General features: G+C 45.2%; 1 protein-coding gene across 7 annotated transcripts in view; it reads right to left on the bottom strand.

The window, feature by feature from the left end:
- The window catches only part of LOC119974568 (protein CASP-like), a 794,954-nt gene that overhangs the window by 240,569 nt on the left and 530,709 nt on the right, over window positions 1-23,676 (bottom strand). For 4 of the 7 annotated variants that reach the window (XM_038813568.1, XM_038813572.1, XM_038813571.1 and 1 more), the window contains exon 16: window positions 22,871-22,936. The exons of the other annotated variants lie outside the window; for them this stretch is intronic. In XM_038813568.1, coding sequence (XP_038669496.1) covers window positions 22,871-22,936 — 66 coding nt within the window. The remainder of the gene's footprint in view (window positions 1-22,870; window positions 22,937-23,676) is intronic. 7 annotated transcript variants of the gene reach the window in all.

The raw sequence follows: 23,676 nt of genomic DNA, 5'->3' as shown, positions 1-23,676 counted from the left end.
TGTACTGCGCTGTAATGTTCTATGTTAGCACTGCTGCCTCACAGTGCCAGGGACCCGGGTTCGATTCTGACCTTGTGTTTTCACTTTCTCCCCGTGTCTGTGTGGATTTCCTCCGGGTGCTCTGGTTCCCTCCCACAGTCTGAAGATGTGCAGGTTAGGTGGATTGGCCATGCTAAATTGCCCTTAAGTGTCCAAAAGGTTAAGTGGGGTTACGGGGATAGGGTGGGGGATCGGGCCTAGGTAGGGTGCTCTTACAGAGGGTTGGTGCAGACTCGATGGGCCGAAAGGCCCCCTTCTGCACAGCAGAGATTCTATGGTACATATGGTCACTCACCAAGCCAGACTGGAAACTCTTCCAAAGCTCTCTGGGAAAACACATACTCAGCTGGTGAAAGTCTTTCCAAGGTCAGGTGGCTCCAGACATTAGTTTCCATCAAAGTGTTCAGAATAGAAGAAAAACATTTTCGCACAGCAAGTGGTTAGGATCTGGAAAGCCCTGCCTGAAAGTGTGGTGAAGGCAGATTCCATTGAGGCTTTCAAAGGGGAATTGGATCACGATTTGAAAAGCAGAAGTGTGCAGGGCTACAGGGACAAGGCAGGGAATTGGCATGAGATGAGTTACTCCTGCAGAGGTCCAGCATGGACAGGATGAGCTGAACTGTCTCCTCTGTGCTATAACCATTCTATGATTCTACCATAACTGCAAGTATTACAACCCATCCCATAACATAAATCATGTAAATAATAATAATAATCTTTATTGTCACAAGTAGGCTTACATTAACACTGCAATTAAATTACTGTGAAAAGCCCCGAGTCGCCACATTCCAGCGCCTCTTCGGGTACACAGAGGGAGAATTCACAATGTCCAAATTACCTAACAGCACATCTTTCGGGACTCGTGGGAGAAACCGGAGCACCCGGAGGAAACCAAGCAGACACAGGGAGAACGTGCAGACTCCCCACAGACAGTGACCCAATCTGGGAATCGAACCTGGGACCCTGGCACTGTGAAGCAACAGTGCTAACCACTGTGCTACCGGGAGGGGAAGTGAAGAGATGAAGTGATAGTTCTTCAGATGGCAACAGATTCAACAATAACTCCCATTGAGTATTATGTATGTTTTTAAATTCAGGGACTGGCAAAGTAATGAACAGAGATATGCAGGAGATTACACAGTCCATAATAACATAAGACCAAGAATACTTTTTCAGTTCTGTACCACTGATCAAACAAATTCAGCCTCATTTAAACCAGAGCTCGAAAGCCTGTTTGAAATTTGTATCGGTACCACTAACATTGCTAACATTTTTTCAACGCACCTTTCACTGTTCACCTGAACATCTGTGGACCTGTTTACTATGCAAAGTATTGGAGTTTTATATATTCACCTCAAAACAATAACAAGCAACAATAAATCTGATGTACAATTTAGAGCTCACTGCAGGTTTTTTAATGACTGCATACATTAGGGTATGAATTGTGCACTGATGCAACTCAAAAGGCAATTATCACAAACAGGTGCAAAACTTCAGAGACAGCTGCAAACAGAATGACATTTTACTCTAATTAAAACTGAACTGTAGAACTCCCGATCAACCTCTGATTTCTCAGGAATTCAACCATTCATCTTATTTTTAACAAAGTGTCCGGGTAAAGTGGTGTTATTATTCCCTTCCCTACCACTAGTCACAGGAAAGAACTGTCCTCGCAACCACAAACATGGAGAACGTAGAAAAATACAGCACAGAACAGGCCCTTCGGCCCACAATGTTGTGCCGAACTTCTGTCCTAGGTTAAGAACAAATTAATCTACACCCCATCATTCTATTGTAATCCATGTACCTATCCAATAGCCGCTTGAAGGTCCCTAATGTTTCCGACTCAACTACTTCCACAGGCACTGCATTCCATGCTCCCACTACTCTCTGGATAGTGAACCTACCTCTGACATCCCCCCTATATCTTCCACCATTCACCTTAAATTTATGTCCCCTTGTAATGGTTTGTTCCACCCGGGGGAAAAAGTCTCTGACTGTCTACTCGATCTATTCCCCTGGTCATCTTATAAACCTCTATCAAGTCGCCCCTCTTCCTCCTCCGTTCTAATGAGAAAAGGCCTAGCACCCTCAACCTTTCCTCGTAAGACCTACTCTCCATTCAGGCAACATCCTGGTAAATCTCCTTTGCACCTTTTCCAAAGCTTCCACATCCTTCCTAAAATGAGGCGACCAGAACTGCACACAGTACTCCAAATGTGGCCTTACCAAGGTTTTGTACAGCTGCATCATCACCTCACGGCTCTTAAATTCAATCCCTCTGCTAATGAACGCTAGCACACCATAGGCCTTCTGCACAGCTCTATCCATTTGAGTGGCAACTTTCAAAGATCAATGAACATAGACCCCAAGATCTTTCGGCTCCCCCACATTGGCAAGAACCCTACCGTTAACCCTGTATTCCGCATTCATATTTGTCCTTCCAAAATGGACAACCTCACACATTTCAAGGTTAAACTCCATCTGCCACTTCTCAGCCCAGCTCTGCATCCTATCTATGTCCCTTTGCAGCCGACAACAGCCCTCCTCACTGTCCACAACTCCACCAATCTTCGTATCGTCTGCAAATTTACTGACCCACCCTTCAACTCCCTCATCCAAGTGATTAATGAAAATCACAAACAGCAGAGGACCCAGAACTGATCCCTGCGGTACGCCAGGGGCTGGTTCAGCTAAATCGTTGGCTTTTAAAGCAGACCAAGCAGGCCAGCAGCACGGTTCGATTCCCGTACCAGCCTCCCCGGACAGGCGCCGAAATGTGGCGACTAGGGGCTTTTCACAGTAACTTAATTGAAGCCCACTCGTGACAATAAAGCGATTTTCATTTTCATTTCACTGGTAATTGGGCTCCAGGCTGAATATTTGCCATCCACCATCACTCTCTGACATCATCGCAGAACAGCTCAGTATGTTCCTGCCTGTGCAGACTTCCACCACTATTAGTTTGTCATTATGTCTCTGGACCTGAAACTACAAATTTCTGATCCAGAGGTGAATTCAGCCAGCTGAATCGCACCAATCAAATCCCCGAGTATACTGCTCTGTCAGCTTATGAGCAGCACAGTAGCAAAGTGGTTAGCTTCACAGTGCCAGGGTCCCAGGTTCGATTCCCACTTGGGTCACTGTCTATGCGGAATCTGCACTTTCTCCCCATGTCTGTGTGGGTTTCCTCCGGGTGCTCCGGTTTCCTCCCACATGTCCCAAAAGACATGCTTGTTAGGTGAATTGGAAATTCTGTGTACCTGAACAGTCGGCGGAGTGTGGCGACTAGGTGCTTTTCACAGTAACTTCATTGCAATGTTAATGTAAGCTTACTTAGAACATAAGAACATAAGAACTAGGAGCAGGAGTAGGCCATCTGGCCCTTCGAGCCTGCTCCGCCATTCAATGAGATCATGGCTGATCTTTTGTGGATTCAGCTCCACTTTCCTACCCGAAAACCATAACTCTTTATTCCTTTATTCTTCAAAAAACTATCTATCTTTATCTTAAAAACATTTAATGAAGGAGCCTCAACTGCTTCACTGGGCAAGGAATTCCATAGATTCACAACCCTTTGGGTGAAGAAGTTCCTCCTAAACTCAGTCCTAAATCTGCTTCCCCTTAGTTTGAGGCTATGACCCCTTGTTCTGCTTTCACCCGCCAGTGGAAACAACCTGCCCGCATCTATCCTACCTATTCCCTTCATAATTTTATATGTTTCCAGAAGATCCCCCCTGCATCCTTCTAAATTCCAACGAGTACAGTCCCAGTCTACTCAACCTCTCCTCGGAATCCAACTCTCTCAACTCTGGGATTAACCTAGTGAATCTCTTCTGCACACCGTCCAGCGCCAGTATGTCCTCTCTCAGGTAAGGAGACCAAAACTGAACACAATACTCCAGGTGTGGCCTCACTAACACCATGTACAGTTGCAGCATAACATCTCTAGTTTTAAACTCCATCCCTCTAGCAATGAAGGACAAAACTCCATTTGCCTTCTTAATCACCTGTTGCACCTGTAAACCAACTTTTTGCAACTCATGCACTAGCACACCCACGTCCCTCTGCACAACAGCATGTTTTAATATTTTATCATTTAAATAATAATCTCTTTTGCTGTTATTCCTACCAAAATGGATAACCTCACATTTGTGAACATTGTATTACATCTGCCAGACCTGAGCCCATTCACTTAACCTATCCAAATCCCTCTGCAGACTTCCGGTATCCTCTGCACTTTTTGCTTTACCACTCATCTTAGTGTCGTCTGCAAACTTGGACACAGTGCACTCGGTCCCCAACTCCAAATCTTCTATGATTTGTGACAATAAAAAATATTATTATTACAGATTATTATTATTCCTTTGAACAGTTACATCTTAGAACTCCATCTCTGCAATACCATTTCAAATTGTTATGGACACAAAATTCCCCATTTAAAAAAGATTTATGGCATGCAGGCATCCTGTCTAACTTCAATAGATAGTCCGAAATTTACTTTCTAACTGCTCATTCATGTTCCTGTCCAACATAAAATTAGTAACTCTTGGATGAGTACATCTCTGCTCGCAGAGAAAAGCAAGCCCTCCTCTGTTCCTTACCTTGTCTATTCTTTGCATTCAGAATCCTCTGATACATGCACCACCAATCTAAAGCACATGTGTGCGCTGTGTTTTTCTGTTCCTTACATCCGGCCCATAGATTTCTACACTATTACCTGTTTGTTCCTTTCCTTACTTTATCTGCCAAGTACAACCCTGAACCAGCTTTCACTTCATTCCCCAGAAAGAAACCTGGTCCAAGAGTTTAACAGGACTTGATACTCTATCCCAAGCAAACAATACAAATAGAAAGAAAATACAAAACAAATTGCAGTGAATCACTATTGAAGAAAAACAACAAAGAAAAACTCTCTCTATCAATGTCACTTTGCTTTAAATGTAAGGTTCTTCACTGTATTTTGCATGGATTTCATTGAAGGGCACTAAAATCACAAGGCTGCAGTACAAAAGTGCTCAGGAACAGTAACCAAAATGAGGCATCATTTCCTCTCTTCATAGCACATGGCCTAAAGTGAGAAAGTCATGGAGAAGGTACAAGTATGAGATGCCTCAGCTTCTCTCTGCTGAAACAAAGAGGTCTGGTGGCACAGTGGCTGAGCACTGCTGCCTCAAAGCACCAGGGACCCAGGTTCAATTGCAGCCTTTGGTTACTGTCTATGTGGAGTTTCTACATTTTCCCATCACCTGCGTGGGTTTCCTCCAGGTGCTCCAGTTTCCTCCCACAGTCCAAAGATGTGCAGGTTTGGTGGATTGGCCCCTTAGTGTTCAGAGATATGGTTAGGTTATGAGGAAAGGGCAGAGTGGATGGGGGAGTGGGTAGAGTGCCCTTTCAAAGGGTCGGCGCAGACATGATGGGCCAAATGGCCTCCTTCTGCACTGCAGTGATTCTATCAAACAGAAGGAGATAGGCAGAAGCAGAAAGAATGAGCTAGCCGAAGAGAGGCCAAAGGAAGAGAGATTTACACCGATTTCTGTCTATAAGCCACAGCTCAGGAGATGAAGTAAAACTGACTTGCTGAGATACTAACTGATGATATGATGTTGGTGTGATGTTGAGGAAAGGATCATAAGATTGTGATGTAAACATACCCCATAATGTAAATGTTTGATGGATTTCTCAACATTACAATACTGGATAATAAACTACATAACATTAATTTTGTTTTGCAGGCATTATGGCACATATCAAGTAAGTCTTCAATGAAATTACTAAAACTAACAATGCACTGCAGTTATTTAACAACTGACAGCACTGATGTACTTCTACGACCTCAATATCAGGAGGACACTTCATGAACATGATTTTGATATTAATAAAGATGACAAGTTTCACATGCCTCAAAATGCCTCTGAAACATGCCTCGAGCGTGCCAGGGAATTCAGTGAACAATACTTTCTAATGCTCAAGGCTTTGGTTTCCTGTCATTTGAACAGGCACCTATGTGACTCCTTTCAAAGGCGCACGGATCCCCCCCCCCCCCCCCCCTCTCCATCTTGCTGGCAAGTAACATTATATTGTCATGAACAGCTCCATCACACAGGTCTATTGAGGATGGACAAAACCACTACAACCTAAAAAATCTGATGTATAATGACAGGCAGCCCTGGGACTCTGATTGGGAAGCTTAATCTTTATCTACCAGCAATGAGCTCTATCCAAACACACAAATAACGACTGACCTAAACTCCAATAGCTCCCATTCTGGTGGTAAATCATTCAGTCAGCTGCACACACCAACAAACTCATAAAACAGAACTCGCATTCAAGGCCTGAATTATTCATTTATTAATAAAACCTTTTTTGCCTGTCTTTAAATATCTCTGTACTGCACATACTTCCGAGATTTTGGTGAGTGTTTCCCAGTGCAATAGGACACTATTGGGGGTCCGGTTTAGCTCAGTTGGCTGGACGACAGGTTCATGATACAGAGCGACACCAAACGAGCAGGTTCAATTCCTGTACCGACTGAAGTTATTTATGAAGGTCCAGCCTTCTCAACCTTGCCCTTCGCCTGAGGTGTGGTGGCTCTCAGGTTAAATCACCACCAGTCAGCTCGCTGTCAAGGGGGAGAGAAGCCTATGGTCATCTGGAACTTTGGCGACTTTCAATAAGTCACTGTGCCAACATCTGCACCAGTAAGATCTGTGTTCATGCTGACACATACCACACGCACGTCTTCAATAAAATACAAGTAAATTCTTGAGATTGGAGTGCTTGGCACTGCAAACCATAGGTGAATACAGGTCCTAGTGCTGTGTCAACATATTCTACTGACAGACAATTTGCCTTTTCACTCTATGTATCAGCCCTGATCCAACTCATCCACTCTGCAAATTCCTCAACGGCCCTCTTTACCTATTGCAATAGAGCCATTTTGAGTACGGAGTGTTCTCATAAGCTTTTCTCTTACGCAATTGTTTTACTGACGCCTGTTGAGGGTTCTGAGCATGTACCCTCTGAGTTAGGCTTTTCAGTTTGCAGCAGGATGACTATAAGCAAGAGCTGTTTTACCAGAGCTCCTGTTTCCATCGTTATTACTGCTCCTGTTCTGCTGAGTTACCGTTATTGTTAAACTAAGTTATTTATTTATATATATATAAAGAAGTTCCTTCTTTTGAACAACACCTTTAACTACATACCCTATGGTCTCAAGTTACCCCATCCTTTTGGCAACGAGAAGAAAACAGCAAGAAAAGAAAACAAAGTTTTTTGATATTTTGCGTGGTAACAAGAGGTTGCATTCAGCGAGTGTATGGTGGCGAAGACTAATAAGTTGATGAGGAATCTGGCCTAACTACGGAAACCAGTGAAGATTTAATTTGTAGGTTTAGTTGCTCTGGTCCAGAATCACCACAACCCGAAGCCTTCCTTGATTGTTCAAAGATTCAGATTTCATAACCATTTTCGACAAAAAGGTCAATCGGTTGCTAATTTTGTAGCAGAATTACTCCGCTTTCAGAACACTGATTTTAGAGCAGTTTTAGAAGATTTGCTCTGAGATAGGCTGGTCTGTGGCATTAACAAGGACAGCATTCAGCATTTGGTTGTTGGGTGAAGCACACCGACTTTTAAGGTGGCTCTGGAAATTCCAACGGGCATGGAAATGGTGGCCAGTAATGCTAAAGATAATGATAAAGATTTTGGCATATCCTTCAGTCCGATCTTTCAATGGATAATGGACAGACAACCTGCTGCAAGGCATTCCTCACATTACAGTCTTCTTGTATGACATCTTAATTACAGGGAAGACTGAGGGTGAGCAACTCAGCACTCTAGCTCAAGTTTTAAAAACATTTTTAGAGGCGGGACTACCTCTAAAGAAGAGAAAGTGTATGTTGCAGACACAAAGTGTCAGGTATCTAGACCACAGAATAACTGCACAATGCTCATCTCTAGTGGAGGGGAAAATTCAAGCATTAAAAACGTTCCAGAGCCCAGTTCATTTTTGGGCTTGGTAAACTATTATGGAACGTATTTGTCCAAGCTGTCAACAGCGTTGGCTCCACTGTACCTGCTTCTGCACAAAGAAACCAAATGCAGTGGGAGTCTGCACAGAAGGCGGCTTTCTCTGCCCAAGTCTCCAGCCAATCTATGTCCTGCTGTATCCTCTGACAATCCTCAACACTATCTGCCACTGCACCAACCTTAATGTCATCTGCGAACCTCCTAATCAAACCATCTACATTTTTCTCCAAATTGTTTATATGCACTATAAACAACAGAGGCCCCAGCACCGCCCTGTGGAACACCACTAGTCACAACCTTCCATTCAAAAAAACACTCTTCTACTGCTAGCCTTTGCCTTCTGTGACCGAGTCAGTTCTCTATCCATCTTATCACCTCACCTCTGATGCTGTGCGACTTCACTTTTCGTACCAATCTGTTATGCGGTACCTTGTCAAAGGCTTTACTGAAGTCCATATAAACAACATCCACCGCCTTCCCCTCATCAAACATCTTTGTCACCTACTCAAAAAACTCGATCAAGTTAGTGCGGCACGACCTCCCCTTCCCAAAATCATACCGCCTATCGCTAATACGTCCATTATAATAATAATCTTTATTGTGACAAGTAGGCTTATATTAACACTGCAATGAAGTTACTGTGAAAATCCCATGGTCACCACATCCCAGCGCCTGTTCGGGTACACGGAGGGAGAATTCAGAATATCCAATTCACCTAACAGCATGTCTTTCGGGACTTGAGAGAGGAAACCGTAGCACCCGGAGGAAACCCACACAGACACAGTGAGAACATGCAGACTCTGCATAGCCAGTGACCCAAGCCGGGAATCGAACCTGGAACTCTGGAGCTGCGAAGCAACGGTGCTAGCCACTATGCTACCGTGCTGTCCGTTTGTTTCCAAATGGGTATAAACCCTGTCCCTGAGAATTCTCTCCAATAATTTACCTACTACTAACGTGCGGCTCATTGGCCTATAGTTCCCTAGAATATCTCTGCTACATAGAACATAAAACAGCTACCTTTCCTAAATAGCGGTACCCCATGAGCTATTCTCCAGTCCTCTGGGATCTCACCTGTAGCCAATGAGGATACAAAGTTGTCAGTCAAGGCCCCAACAATTTCCTCCCTTGCTTCCCTCAGTATTCTGGGGCACATTCCATCCGGCCCAGGAGACATAGCTACTTTAATATCTTTTAAAAGACCCAATACCTCCTCCTTTTCTATGTTAACATGACCCAGACTGTCCACCCACCCTATCCAAGAATCATCTTCCACAAAATTCCTTTCTTTGGTAAACACTGATGCAAAGTACTCATTTAGTACCCATTTTCTCTGGCTCAACGCATAGATTTCCCCCACTGTCCTTAAGTGGTCCAATCCTTTCCCCGGCCACCATCTTGCCTTTTACATATGAATAAAAAGCTTTGGGATTCACCTTAATCCTACTTGCCAAGGACTTTTCATGACCCCTCCTAGCCCTCCTAATTTTCCACTTAAGTACCGTCCTACTTTTTTAATACTCCTCAAGGGTTTCTACTGTCCCCACCCTTCCAGACCATACAAAATCCTTTGACGAGGTTCATCGTTATCCAGGTCTCCCTAAACTTCCCATACTTATCCTTCGTTCTCTCAGGAACATAACTTTCCTGAATCCTAATCAACTGTCGCTTGAAACAGTCCACATGTCCGATGTTGATTTACCCTTCAACATCCACACCCAATCCAACTTCTTCAATTCCTGTCTAATGTTATCGTAATTTGCTTTTCCCCCGTTTAGCACCATAACACGAGGGCTACTCTCAGCACTGTCCAGAAGTACCTACAGAATAAGCAGCTCCTCTCTCAGAGTTAAATGAAGGGTAAAAGGAGAATGCCAGTTTAAGCATACTGAAAATGAAAAATTTTAAATGAAAATCACTTATTGTCACGAGTAGACTTCAATGAAGTTACTGTGAAAAGCCCCTAGTCACCACATTCCGGCGCCTGTTCGGGGAGGCTGTTCGGGAATCGAACCGTGCTGCTGGCCTGCTTGGTCTGCTTTCAAAGCCAGCGATTTAGCCCAGTGTGCTAAAAAGCCCACTGACGACATGGTTTAAAAGAAAATCACATCTACAACAATGATACAACCGTGGCCACATGAACCAATGCACATTATCATCAAAACAATATGTTCGTCAAACATGCTGATGTGTTTAATGTGAAAATCTGAGTTGAGCTTAGGCCTTGGTTTCAAAGAAATTTCGCATCAGATGTTAGAAAACAAAAAACATGTAGCAGTAGATTTACACTGAGGAAGGACCATTACTGTGTCCCATTAAACAGAATTACAGTGCGGCTAACAGTATATCTAAATTAAACATGTCAGAAATGAAAATTGAATGCAACGAGTCACATCAAATTATGTCAAATAAAAAGAAGCAACAAGAAATCAATATGAGCTTGTGTCACTTGAGAGATGTGAGGGATAGAATGTTGTGTCTCTCATACGTCACATTACTATCATCACAGTTTTATTTGGTTTCAGTAATGTAGATTGCCATTTTATGCTATGACAGGGTTTACTTTTTAAAATATATCAGTCGTTAAAAGTGCTCTGAATGAATTACGATTGTTATTTAAACAGATAGAACATAGAACAGTACAGCACAGAACAGGCCCTTCGGCCCTCGATGTTGTGCCGAGCAATGATCACCCTACTTAAACCCACGTAACCCGCATACCCGTAACCCAACAATCCCCCCATTAACCTTACACTACGGGCAATTTAGCATGGCCAATCCACCTAACCCGCACATCTTTGGACTGTGGGAGGAAACCGGAGCACCCGGAGGAAACCCACGCACACACGGGGAGGACGTGCAGACTCCACACAGACAGTGACCCAGCCAGGAATCGAACCTGGGACCCTGGAGCTGTGAAGCATTGATGCTAACCACCATGCTACCGTGAGGCCCCGGTAGAAAGAGATGATAGAAATGTCTCCTGAAACCTATCCAAATTAGCTTAAATATAATGAAAATTACCAGCAATTTTATGCAAAGGGAAGGGAGTTTGTTTCCTAACTCACTGAACTTCATTACCAACTTCAAGATTGCACAATTTCATAACTCTTACTTACAGCCTTCCAACTTGCACTTTCCATAAACCACAGCTCATCGGTGCTTTCATCTACACACCAATCTTGCCAAGCCCACAGTATCCTGTTCCCCAGAGCAATTACTATACATCTTTCCATCGCTGGCATGGTCTCATGTACTCTAACAGCTGAGATCTCCTCTCGTCACAAGTCTCTGCACATTCTCTTGGTTCCTCAGGAACATTATTTTCATTCGATATTCCCCCCAGTCCATATAATTATTAGTATAATCCCACTCAATGAACCTCACGCTCTCTATATCTCTATATTGTCACATTCCTTCCAGCCTTCAACAGCCTTCTGCAAAGCACTCGAGTTTCTCTGTACATTTACAACCATGTGACAATGTGATTGATATTAATAATCTGAAGGTGCTGGTCCTTGTAAAGTGAACAATGAGGCTCCTCCACACAAATTATGGTCATATTTACTGTGACTTTAGCCACATTATTTTAGTGAACTAAAAAATAAAATGTATCTCATAGATGTGGAAGAATATTTTCAGCTATGAAAGACCTCCTGCTGCCCTAAAGTCTTCATGTGGGCAGGAAAGCAAAAGATAGCCTGATGTAACTGAAAGGTTCAGAACTCATTTCATCTGAATATTCATGGCTCATGTCACTGCTTGACTAGGAGGAGGTATATTTTGTAAGGTAATTCTCAGACCATCTTTCTTCCTGCTTCACCACTTTCAGTAACATATGTCTATAAGCATTCCATCGAAGATTCCAAACAGGTATTTGTGAAACTCCCCCACAAGAGGCAACTGGAAATTCGAGATCACCAGTTTTTTGTTTGGAGTAGTTTCTGTTGCTAACATTCCAGGTTTTCATCACAACAGTATGATGATTGTAATGGGTCTAACCAGCATCCTATACAATTTGACAGGATGCATGCAGATGTCTACTATGTAACATCCAAAAGCTGAGATCTCCGCTCGTCACAAGTCTCTGCACATTCTCTTGGTTCCTCAGGAACAAGAGAGGTTGGAACAAGGGAGGTTAACAAAGTCAATGGAATTAAATACCAGGCACTGCACAGAACAGGTGGCTGATCTGGCATCACCATTTCTGCATCACATCAGAGACAGATTTCTACCTCATGGATCCTCACCAACCCAATTATTCAACAATTGTCCGAGAGTCTAGAGTACTGTAAAAAATATATACTGTACCAACGTAATCATTATTATTTGTGGATTTCACCCACTGACTCTGACTGCTTGCAAGTCGATTTAATCCTGAATACAGCATACTACACTACCTAACCTTTAGTGTGATCAACACAGAACATAACAGCACAGTACAGGCCCTTCGACCCTCGATGTTGCGCCAACCTGCGAAACCACTCAAAAGCCCATCTACACTATTCCCTTATCATCCATATGTTTATCCAATGACCATTTAAATGCCCTTAATGTTGGCGAGTCCACTACTGTTGCAGGCAGGGCATTCCACACCCTTACTACTGAGTAAAGAACCTACCTCTGACATCTGTCCTACACCTATCTCCCCTCAATTTAAAGCTATGTCCCCTCATGCTAGCCATCACCATCCGAGGAAAAACGCTCTCACTGTCCACCCTATCTAATCCTCTGATCATCTTGTATGCCTCAATTAAGTCACCTCTGAACCTTCTTCTCTCTAACGAAAACAGCCTTAACTCCCTCAGCCTTTCCTCATAAGATCTTCCCTCCATACCAGGGAACATTCTGGTAAATCTCTGCACCCTTTCCAATGCTTCCACATCCTTCCTATAATGCGGCGGCCAGAACTGCACGCAATACTCCAAATGCGGCCGCACCAGAGGTTTGTACAGCTGCAACATGACCTCATGGCTACGAAACTCAATCCCTCTACCAATAAAAGCTAACACACCGTACACCTTCTTAACAACCCTATCAACCTGGGTGGCAACTTTCAGGGATCTATGTACATGGACACCGAGATCTCTCTGCTCATCCACACTACCAAGAATCTTACCATTAGCCCAGTACTCTGTCTTCCTGTAACTCCTTCCAAAATGAATCACCTCACACGTTTCTGCATTAAACTTAATTTGCCCTCTCAGCCCAGCTCTGCAGCTTATCTTTGTCCCTCTGTAACGTGCAACATCCTTCCGCATTGTCCACAACTCCACCAACTTTAGTTTCATCTGCAAATTTACTCACCCATCCTTCTACGGCCTCCTCCAGGTCATTTTTAAAAACAACAAATAGCAGTGGCCCCAAAACAGATCCTTGTGGTACACCATGAGTAACTGAACTCCAGGCTGAACATTTCCCCATCAACCACCACCCTCTGTCTTCTTACAGCGAGCCAATTTCTGATCAACCTGAATCCCATGCCTCCATATTTTCTGCAATAGCCTACCGTGGGGAACCTTATCAAATGCTTTACTGAAATCCATATACACCACATCAACTGCTTTACCCTCGTCCACCTGTTTGGTCACCTTCTCAAAGAACTCAATAAGGTCTGTGAGGCACGACCTACCCTTCACAAAACCGTGTTGACTATCCCTAATCAAATTATTCCTTTCTAGATGATTATAAATCCTATCTCTTATAAACCTTTCCAAGACTTTGCCCACAACAGAAGTAAGGCTTACTGGCCTATCGTTACCGGGGTTGTCTCTACTCCCCTTCTTGAACAAGGGGACAACATTTGCTAAACTCCAGTCTTCTGGCACTATTCCTGTAGACAATGACGACATAAAGATTAAAGCCAAAGGCTCAGCAATCTCCTCCCTAGCTTCCCAGAGAATCCTAGGATAAATCCCATTCGGCCCAGGGGACTTATCTATTTTCACACTTTCCAGAATTGCTAACACCTCCTCTTTATGAACCTCGAGCCCTTCTAGTCTAGTAGCCTGTACCTCACTATTCTCCTCATTGTCTTTTTCCAGCGTGAATACTGACAAAAAATATTCATTTAGCACCTCTCCTATCTCCTCTGACTCCACGCACAACTTCCCACTACTGTCCTTGACTGGCCCTACTCTTACCTTGTCATTCTTTTATTCCTGACATATCTATAGAAAACTTTAGGGTTATCCTTGATCCTACCTGCCAAAGGCTTCTCATGTCCCCTTCTGGCTCTTCTTAGCTCTCTCTTTAGGTCCTTCCTAGCTAACTTGTAACTCTCGAGCGCCCTGACTGAACCTTCGTGTCTCATCTTCTTCCTATTGACAAGTGATTCAACTATTTCAGTAAACCACGGTTCCCTCGCTCGACCACTTCCTCCCTGCCTAACAGGTACATACTTATCAAGGACACGCAGTAGCTGTTCCTTGAACGAGCTCCACATTTCAATTGTGCCCACCCCCTGCAGTTTCCTTCCCCATCCTTTGCATCCTAAGTATTGCCTCATCGCATCATAATTGCCTTTTCCTCAGCTATAACTCTTGCCCTGCGGTATATACGTATCCCTTTCCATCGCTAAAGTAAATGTAACTGAATTGTGGTCACTATCACTAAAGTGTTCACCTCCCTCCAAATTTAACACCTGTCCTGGCTCATTACCCAGTACCAAATCCAATATGGCCTCACTTCTTGTTGACCTATCTACATAGTGTGTCAAGAAACCCTCCTGCACACATTGGACAAAAACGGACCCATCTAAAGTACTTGATCTATAGCGTTTCCAGTCAATTTTTGGAAAGTTAAAGTCCCGCATAACAACTACCCTGTTACTTTTGCTCCTATCCAGAATCATCTTTGCAATCCTTTCCTCCACAACTCTAGAACTTTTCGGAGGCCTATAGAAAACTCCCAACAGGGTGACCTCTCCTTTCCTGTTTATAACCTCAGCCCATACTACCTCAGTAGATGAGTCCTCATCAAACGTCCTTTCTGCCACCGTAATTCTGTCCTTGACTAACAATGCCACCCCTCCCCCTCTTTTACCACATTCCCGAGCTTACTGAAATATCTAAACCCCGGAACCTGCAACAACCATTCCTATCCCTACTCTAGCCATATCTCCAAAATGGCCACAACATCAAAGTCCCAGGTACCAACCCATGCCGCAAGTTCACCCACCTTATTCCGGATGCTCCTGGCATTGAAGTAGACACACTTTAAACCACCTTCCTGCCTACCGGTACACTCCTGCAAACTTGAAACCTTACTCATGATCTCACTACTCTCAACCTCCTGTATACTGCAGCTGCAATTCAAATTCACATTTCAACTTTTTTAAAAAATGAACTATGTCACAGTAAATTTGGCAAAAACAACAGCAAATGCACCAGTAAAGGTACACAAGCCATGTATTTCCCTGAAGTCTGAACGGAACAGTAGTCAATTTAGGTAACTATAACTTGCACTTTATACATTTTTGGAACATGACACAGCTTTTCACACACAAGTTACTTTTTTGAGGTGTAATCACAGCTATTTATCTAAAAATGCAGCAACCATGACTTCCGCTTGTGACCAAGGAGTGATTGGTCACATACAGGTCTGTTCCTGTTCAAAGTCACAGAAAAGGGCTCTTTTTACCCAGGTCCGGGTGGAATTTTGATGAAAAGGCGTAGGTGAATGTTAGAGGAGTAGTTTACCCCTGGAATGATATGTCTTCTGATCACTGGACTCGGCAGAAAACAGTGAGAGGTTTGGCTGGAAAGTTGAAACAACCTTGTGCTTCACAGATAGTCTCTTCCAGCATTCAGGCAGGGGAGGGGCAAGCTGTAAGGCCCCAGATACAGGAACTGATGACTTTTATCAAGGAGGAATTCCATAAACAGAGAAAAGAAATGCATGAGGATCATGCAAAAGCCATTGCAGAAGCTGTGGCACCCCTGAAGAGTGCTTTGGAGTGGATGGAGAGGTGTTTGGAGGTGCAGGGGTCACAGATTCAGGGGATTGAAGGAGTGATCTCGGACCACAGCGATCGTGTGGTGGCTCTGGAGGCAGAGGTGGGGCTCCTAGGAAACCTTTGTACAACGTTGAGAGCAAAGGTGGAGGAGCAGGAGAATACCTCGAGAAGACAGACGTGCGAATAGTGGGCCTAGCTAAAGGAAGGTGTGAGTGCCACGAGGTACGTCTCGAAGATGATGGAGGGGCTGGTGACAGAAGGGGTGCTAGATAAGGCCCCTGAAGTGGACCCAGTGCATAGGTCTCTGAGGCAAAAGCCTAGAGCTGGGGATCCGCCGCGGGTGGTGATCTTGAGACTCCATAAATTTGTGGAGAAAGAGAAAATTCTACGGTGGGCCAGGGAGAAGCTGCGACTGGGAGGGAAATAATGTTCGGATTTATCAGGACATCGGAGCAGAGTTGGCAAAATGGCGAGCAGGTTTCAACAAGGTCAAGGCGGTGCAGTACCGGCGGCAGATCAAGTTTGGGGTGCTCTACCCGGTGAAATTATGGGTGTCGTTCGGAAGCCAGGAATATTATTTAGAGATCCCAGAAGCGGCCAAAGACTTCATTAAGGAGCATAAACTGGGGGAGAACTGAGTGGACAATGCTTCGGAACCGGGGTGCTGGCACTATGTAATGGTCGGGAGCATGTTTGAAGTGGGTAGGGATTGGGGGATTTTCGCCTTTTTTTGTGGGCGGGGGGGGGGGGGTTCTGTTCAATGTTGAGATTGTAAGGAGTTGTAGGGGTGAAAGGTTTATGCGGGGATAGATGTTCCCATCGCTCCTCCTGTTTTATGGGACTGTTTGTGTTTAAGATGGCCACCTGGAATTCAGGTGAAGTCCTTGTTTGGGTGGGGGAGGGTCAGGCCAGCAGGAGGTCTTCTCCTTTGAGTGGAGGAGAAGAGGAAGGTAGGGGGAGGTCATTAGGATGTGCATTTGGGCAGGGGCAGCCGCGCACTAGCAGGTTATGCTGGTGATCAGAAGTGAGGTGGTGGAGGAGAAGGCCAAGAGGGGTGGCTGGGCAGGGAGGGGTAAAGCAGGGGGGGGTTCTGCGACGTGGCAGGAGGTGACAGATGACATGGTTAAGGGCGAAGAAAGTGGCCATCTGGGGTGGGCTAGATACAGAGTGGAATTAAAGGGGCAGGAGTTAAGTGGGGAAAATGATGGATGGTAGAGGGGATTGGAGGCGCAAGCCTCCGGAAAGGTTGGTAACGTGGAACGTCTGGTGACTGAATGGACCGGTTAAAAGGTGGTCGCGCACCTCAGGAGCTTGAAAGCGGGGGTTGTCTTTTTGCAGGAGACACACCACTGTGTGAAGGACCAGGTTAGGTTAAGGAAGGGGTGGGTTGGACAGGTTTTTCATTCCGGGTTTGATTTGAAATCGAGGAGTGTGGCAATTTTAATTAGCAAAAAAAATGGATTTGTGGGTGCAAAGAAGGTGAGGGATCCAGGTGGGAGATATGTGATTGTGAGTGGGGTATTGGAAGGGGCACCGGTAGTGTTGGTAAATGTGTATGCCCCAAATTGGGATGCTGTGGGTTTTGTGAGGGGGTTGCTGGCAGTAATCCCGGATTTGGCCACGTACCAGTTGATCATGGGAGGAGATTTTTACATAGATAGAATTTACAGTGCAGAAGGAGGCCATTCGGCCCATCGAGTCTGCACCGGCTCTTGGAAAGAGCAAGTTCAACACCTCCACCCTATCCCCATAACCCAGTAACCCCACCCAACACTAAGGGCAATTTTGGACACTAAGAACAAAGAAAATTACAGCACAGGAACAGGCCCTTCGGCCCTCCCAGCCTGCGCCGATCCAGATCCTTTATCTAAACCTGTCTCCTATTTTCCAAGGTTCTACTTCCCTCTGCTGCCTGCCCATTCATATATCTGTCTAGATGCATTTTAAATGATGCTATCATGTCCACCTCTACCACCTCCGCTGGTAAAGCGTTCACCCACCATCCTCTGCGTAAAAAACTTTCCGCGCACATCTCCCTTAAACTTTCCCCCTCTGACTTTGAAATCGTGACCCCTTGTAACTGACACCCCCACTCTTGGGAAAAGCTTGTTGCTATCCACCCTGTCCATACCTCTCATAATTTTGTAGACCTCAATCTGGTCCCCCCTCAACCTCCGTCTTTCCAACGAAAACAATCCTAATCTACTCAACCTTTTTTCATAGCTAAGGGCAATTTATCATGGCCAATCCACCTAACCTGCACATCTTTGGACTGTGGGAGGAAACCGGAGTACCCGGAGGAAACCCACGCACACACGGGGAGGATGTGCAGGCTCCGCACAGACAGTGACCCAAGCCGGGAATCGAACCTGGGACCTGGAGCTGTGAAGCAATTGTGCTATCCACAATGCTACCGTGCTGCCTGTGTCCTGGAGCCGAGGGTGGATAGATCGAGCACCAGGTCGATGGGTAGGGTACGAATGGCAAGGGAGCTGGGGGCGTTTATGGAGAGGATGGGTATGGTGGATCCATGGCGGTTTCAGAACCCAGGGGGAAGGGAGTATTCCTTCTTTTTACACATCTATTAGGTGTATTCGAGGATTGATTACTGTGTAGTGAGTCGGGAGATTTTGGTTAGGGTGGAGGGGGCAGAGTATGCGGGGATAGTTATCTTGGACCATCCACCCCACTGGCTGGATATTCGGTTCAGTACGGGACGAGAGGGGTGGAGGTTTGACTCGGGGTTGTTGGCGGATGGAGGTTTTTGTGATAAGGTGCGGTTGGAGATTAGGGAAAATGTGGAGTTCAATCAGAATGGGGAGGTGTCAGCGGGCATTTTTTGGGAAGCACTGAAGGCAGTGGTCCAGGGAGAAATGATCTCATTTATGGTTCGTGTGAATAAGGAAAGGAGTGCGGAACATGACCATCTAGTGAGTGAGATAGTGGAGGTGGACAGGGAATATTCAAGGGTGCACACCATGGAGGGATTGGCGAGGAGGAAAAAGTTGCAGAGGCAATTTGACAGACTGACAACGGGGAGGGTTGTAGGGCAAATGCGTAGGGCAAGAGGGGTGCAATACGAGTAAGGGGAGAAGGCGAGCCGCATGCTGGCGCACCAGCTGCGGAGGCAGGCTGCGTCCAGGGAAATATTGAAGATCCGGACTGGGGTTGGGGATGTGGTGTCAGAGCCAGGGAAGATAAATGAGGCATTTAGAGAGTATTACCAGGGTCTTTAAGAGGCAGACCCAGGAGGAGGAGAGGAGGGGGACATGGGGTGGTTTCTGGATGAGCTGGAATTTCCCCAGGTGGAGGAAACAAAGAGGCAGGCGTTGGAGGAGCCCCTGGGGCTGAGGGAGGTGATGGATGGTATCAGGGGTATGAAGTTGGGGAAGGCCCCTGGGCCGGATGGGTACCCGGCAGAATTTTATAAGGAATTTGCGGCGGACCTGGCACCAGATCTGTTGGGGGCATTTAGTGAAGCACTGGAGAAGGGGGAGTTGCCCGAGACGATGAGGCAGGCAGTAATCACACTAATCCCAAAAAAAGGGAAGGATCCGGTGGAACGTGGGGCGTATAGACCCACTATTGAACATGGATGTGAAAGTATTGGCTAAATTGTTGGCGGGGAGGATGGAGGATTGTGTCCCGGGGGTGGTTGCAGAAGATCATACAGGCTTTGTGAAGGGCAGGCAGCTCATGAGTAATATAAGACGGCTGTTGAATGTGGTGATGAATCCGCCGAGAGCTCTGGTACCGGAGGTGGTGGTGTCCATGGACGCGGAGAAAGCATTTGATCAGGTGGAGTGTTCGAAGTTTTGGGAAGGTTTGGGCCGAGATTTGTGGCATGGGTATGGTTGCTGTATGTGGCGCCAAGAGCGAGGGTGAGGACAAATGATATGAGCTCACAAAGCTTTGACTTACACAGGGGTACGAAGCAGGGGTGCCCGCTGTCGCCACTGCTGTTTGCGCTGGCCATAGAGCCATTGCCGATGGCTCTCAGGGGGTTGGCAGAGTGGCAGGGGATAATGAGGGGGCAGAGGGAGCATTGGGTGTCGCTCTATGCCGATGACCTCTTGCTGTATGTTTCGGATCCGTTGGAGAGTATGGGAAGGATTATGGGCCTATTGGGGAGGTTTGGAGGGTTCTCGGGATACAAGCTGAATGTAGGGAAAAGCGAGGTATTCCCGGTGAATGAGCTGGCAGAGCGGGCTAATTTATGGGGGATGCCATTTATGGCAGCGAGGGATAGGTTTAGGTACTTGGGGATTCAGGTAGCGAGGAAGCGGATGGGGCTCCATAAGTGGAACTTAACAAAGCTGGTGGAGGAGGTCAGGGAGGATCTTAAGAGGTGAGATAGACTGCACTTAACGATGGGGAGGGTTAGGTATTCAGGGAGCCCAGTGGTGCAGTCCACGGTGAAGATATGGAATCAGCTGAGGAGGCAGTTTAGGGTGGAAGGGATGTCGGTGCAAAGCCGCTGTGCGAGAATCATGGGTTTGAACCGCGGGGGGGTATGGATAGTGTATACAGGAATTGGAGGGAAGTGGGGCTGGTCAAGGTGAGGGATTTGTATTTGGAAGAAGTGTTCACCAGTCTGGAGGAGCTAAGGCAGAGGTAGAGCTGCCGAGGGGTAGTGAGTTCAGGTATCTACAGGTTAGGGACTTTGCAGAAAAGGTCTGGAAGGGGTTCCCTAGATTGCCAGGGTACGCCCTGTTGGAGCGAGTGCTGCTTCCGGATGTGGAAGGGGAGGGAAGAATTGGGGATATATCCAAGTGGCTGGGGGAGCAGGGAGGCGAGCGGGTGGTGAAGATCAAGGAGAAATGGGAAGCGGAGTTGGGAATGGAGATCAATTGGGGAGTATGGAGTGAGGCACTGCGAAGGGTAAACAGGACCTCCTCTTGTGCAAGGATGAGCCTGATACAGTTTAAGGTGGTGCACAGGGTGCATATGAGTCGGGCGAGAATGCGTGGGTTCTTTCAGGGGGTAGCAGATGAGTGTGAGAGGTGTGGGCGGGGGCCAACGAATCATGCGCACATGTTTTGGGGTTGTGAAAAATTGGGAAGATTCTGGGCGGGAGTGTTTGCGGTCTTAGCCAGGATAGTGGAGGGAGGAGTGGACCCGGACCCTTTGGTGGCAATATTTGGGGTTTCAGAGAAGCCAGAGCTCATGGAGAGGAGGAAGGCCGATGTCTTGGCCTCGGCCTCTCTGACTGCACGGCGGCAAATTTTGCTGGAGTGGCTGTCGGCATCGGCACCGGGGGTAGCAGCATGGTTGGGTGACCTGTATGACTTCCTGCGGTTGGAGAAGATAAAGTATGAGTTAAGGGGCTCAGCAGGAGAGTGAGAGAAAAGGTGGGGGATGTTTGTGGCCGTGTTTGAGGAGCTGTTCGTCGCAGGGGGTTTTGGTGGGGGTGGGGGGTGAAAAAGGAGAAAAATCTGTTCAAACGGTCTGGTTGATTGTTGGGAAGAATGTTTCCCGGGGTGTTTATTTGCTGTAACCTACTTTGATACAAGTTTGAATAAAATGCGTTTTTAAAAAAAATGCAGCAACTAATGGGTTGAGACAAGACATTAATTCCCTACTTCTACATTAGGAAACAATTATGTTACAGTGAAATATTTGATATGAATGCATAACTAATTTGGCTGAGATAAATGACAAAGTTGATTCTATCCTGCTTATATTTTAGTAAAAGTTAATGAGAATTTGTTCACCTTTTAAAAAAGAAAGGATCTTACCTCTACTAAAACTATGTCCAGTGACTTGATTATAATGAGATTTAAAATAAATACAAATTGGAGTTTTAACTTTTCTAAAGATATCACATGGACTTCAGAGGACTAAATTCTCCACTTCAATCCATCTCGTCAATCTGACAAGGTGGTCATGGAGATGACCAGAATGTACAAAATGATCTTAGTTACCAAAATTATACCATCAATATTTTATTTGACCAAGCTGCTATCTGTAGTCAGAAACTATTGGGATCATAGCAACTTGTAAGCACTTCAATTGGTCAACAAAACCGGAGATAACCTATGGATCAGGCAACAAAACAAATTCCAGGTTTCTGAATATCCCCTGGTGACACACCCACAGGCGTAATTCAAACCATTAGCTTAATTAAATCACAACTGTTAATTTACGTCAATCTTCACTTAAAGCTGCAATGCCTTTTGAATCAGATTTGTTTAAGTACACTCACCTCTCTCTGAACAACTTCATTTTGCTCCGGATTTTGAGGTAAAACCTGCAGCTTCTACTGTGCTTAGTTTTAACTGTTGGTCAAAAAGATACAAAGGGATGGATTCTCCACAGTCAGGATTCTCCGTTTCGCTGGCAGCCCGGGGATTTCCCGATGACATGGGGCTGCCCACAATGGGAAACCCCACTGGCCAGCTGGCAAGACGGAGAATTCTGGGGGCCTGCCGCACCAGACGAAGAATCCTGCCCAATGACTTCTCACCTCTCTGGTAACCTCCAGCAGCCATGCTCTCCGAGTCCCTTAACCACCTATTCCAGTCACATCCCCAAAATAATTCTTTCCTTTAAATTTGCAAATGATACTCAAATGAAGTATTTAAAATAAATAACTGGCAATTAGGAGTTGATTAAAACACATTTGAGGAGAATAAATGTGCTTAAAAATAGATTTAAATTATAAGCACTAAACCATTGCTCATTGCAGCTTTAAGGAATTAATGCCTTGATTTTTATACTTACATTATGTTTTCCAGCAGATTCCAGGCCAGTATCAGACCACATAGCTTGTGTTTTTGTATATTTTTACTATGTCTACATGAATCCTATTGGTTGTAATTAACAGAACATCCCAGGACCTACCTTCTGAACCATATCTTCGTTTCTTTACTTCCTGCAACACTCTTTGTATGTTCTGGCCTGGAACCTCTGTTAAAAAACAAGTTTTGATAAGAATAAAAAACAAGGGGGAGTTATTTTGACTCTTTACAGTGACCAAGCATGCTATATACTGGAGCATACAATATATACTGTCACTGATTGTTTTAATGGATTGTATTTTAGTGGTGAGGAGGAAGGTAGGAAAAAGCAGTTCAGTTTCATGACAGAAATGTTTTTGTGATCTTTGGTAATCATTTTAAAATTGCATCTGCATCAATAACCATGATGTTGAATGTCAACAGCCTCCTATTCTCCAAATGATTATTTCATTTTCATTATCTATTTCCAACCTGAATAAAGGTTGTTCAAGTACAAGGTGGCAGCAAATGGAATACAATATGGCAATGTGTGAAATTAACAATTTTGGTAGGAAGAATGGAGAAGCAGAATATCTTTTTAAAGGTGTGGAACCTTGTTCAGGAGGATTGGGCTGTTCTTAGCAAATGCATCATGGAAAGTTAACATGCAGGTAAAACAAACATTTAGGAAGGGAAATGATACATAAGTAGTGTGTATATTACAAAGGGGTTGGAAGACGAGAGTAAAGTCATCTTTCTGAAATTACATCATGGGGTTTTGGTGAGAACACATCTGGAGTGCAAGGCACAGCTTTGATCTTGTGCATAAGTATGGATATGCTGGTCCTAGAGGGGGTGCAACAAAGGTCCATTATTGATTCCTGGCATGAGAGGATTGTCCGATGAGAATGATGGGAGTGGAATGGGCCT

This window comes from Scyliorhinus canicula, chromosome 12 (genome assembly GCF_902713615.1).
Source record: "Scyliorhinus canicula chromosome 12, sScyCan1.1, whole genome shotgun sequence".
NCBI classification, from domain to species: Eukaryota; Metazoa; Chordata; class Chondrichthyes; order Carcharhiniformes; family Scyliorhinidae; genus Scyliorhinus; species Scyliorhinus canicula.
Note: the sequence above shows the minus strand (reverse complement) of the source record. Positions and strands in the feature narration are given on the sequence as shown.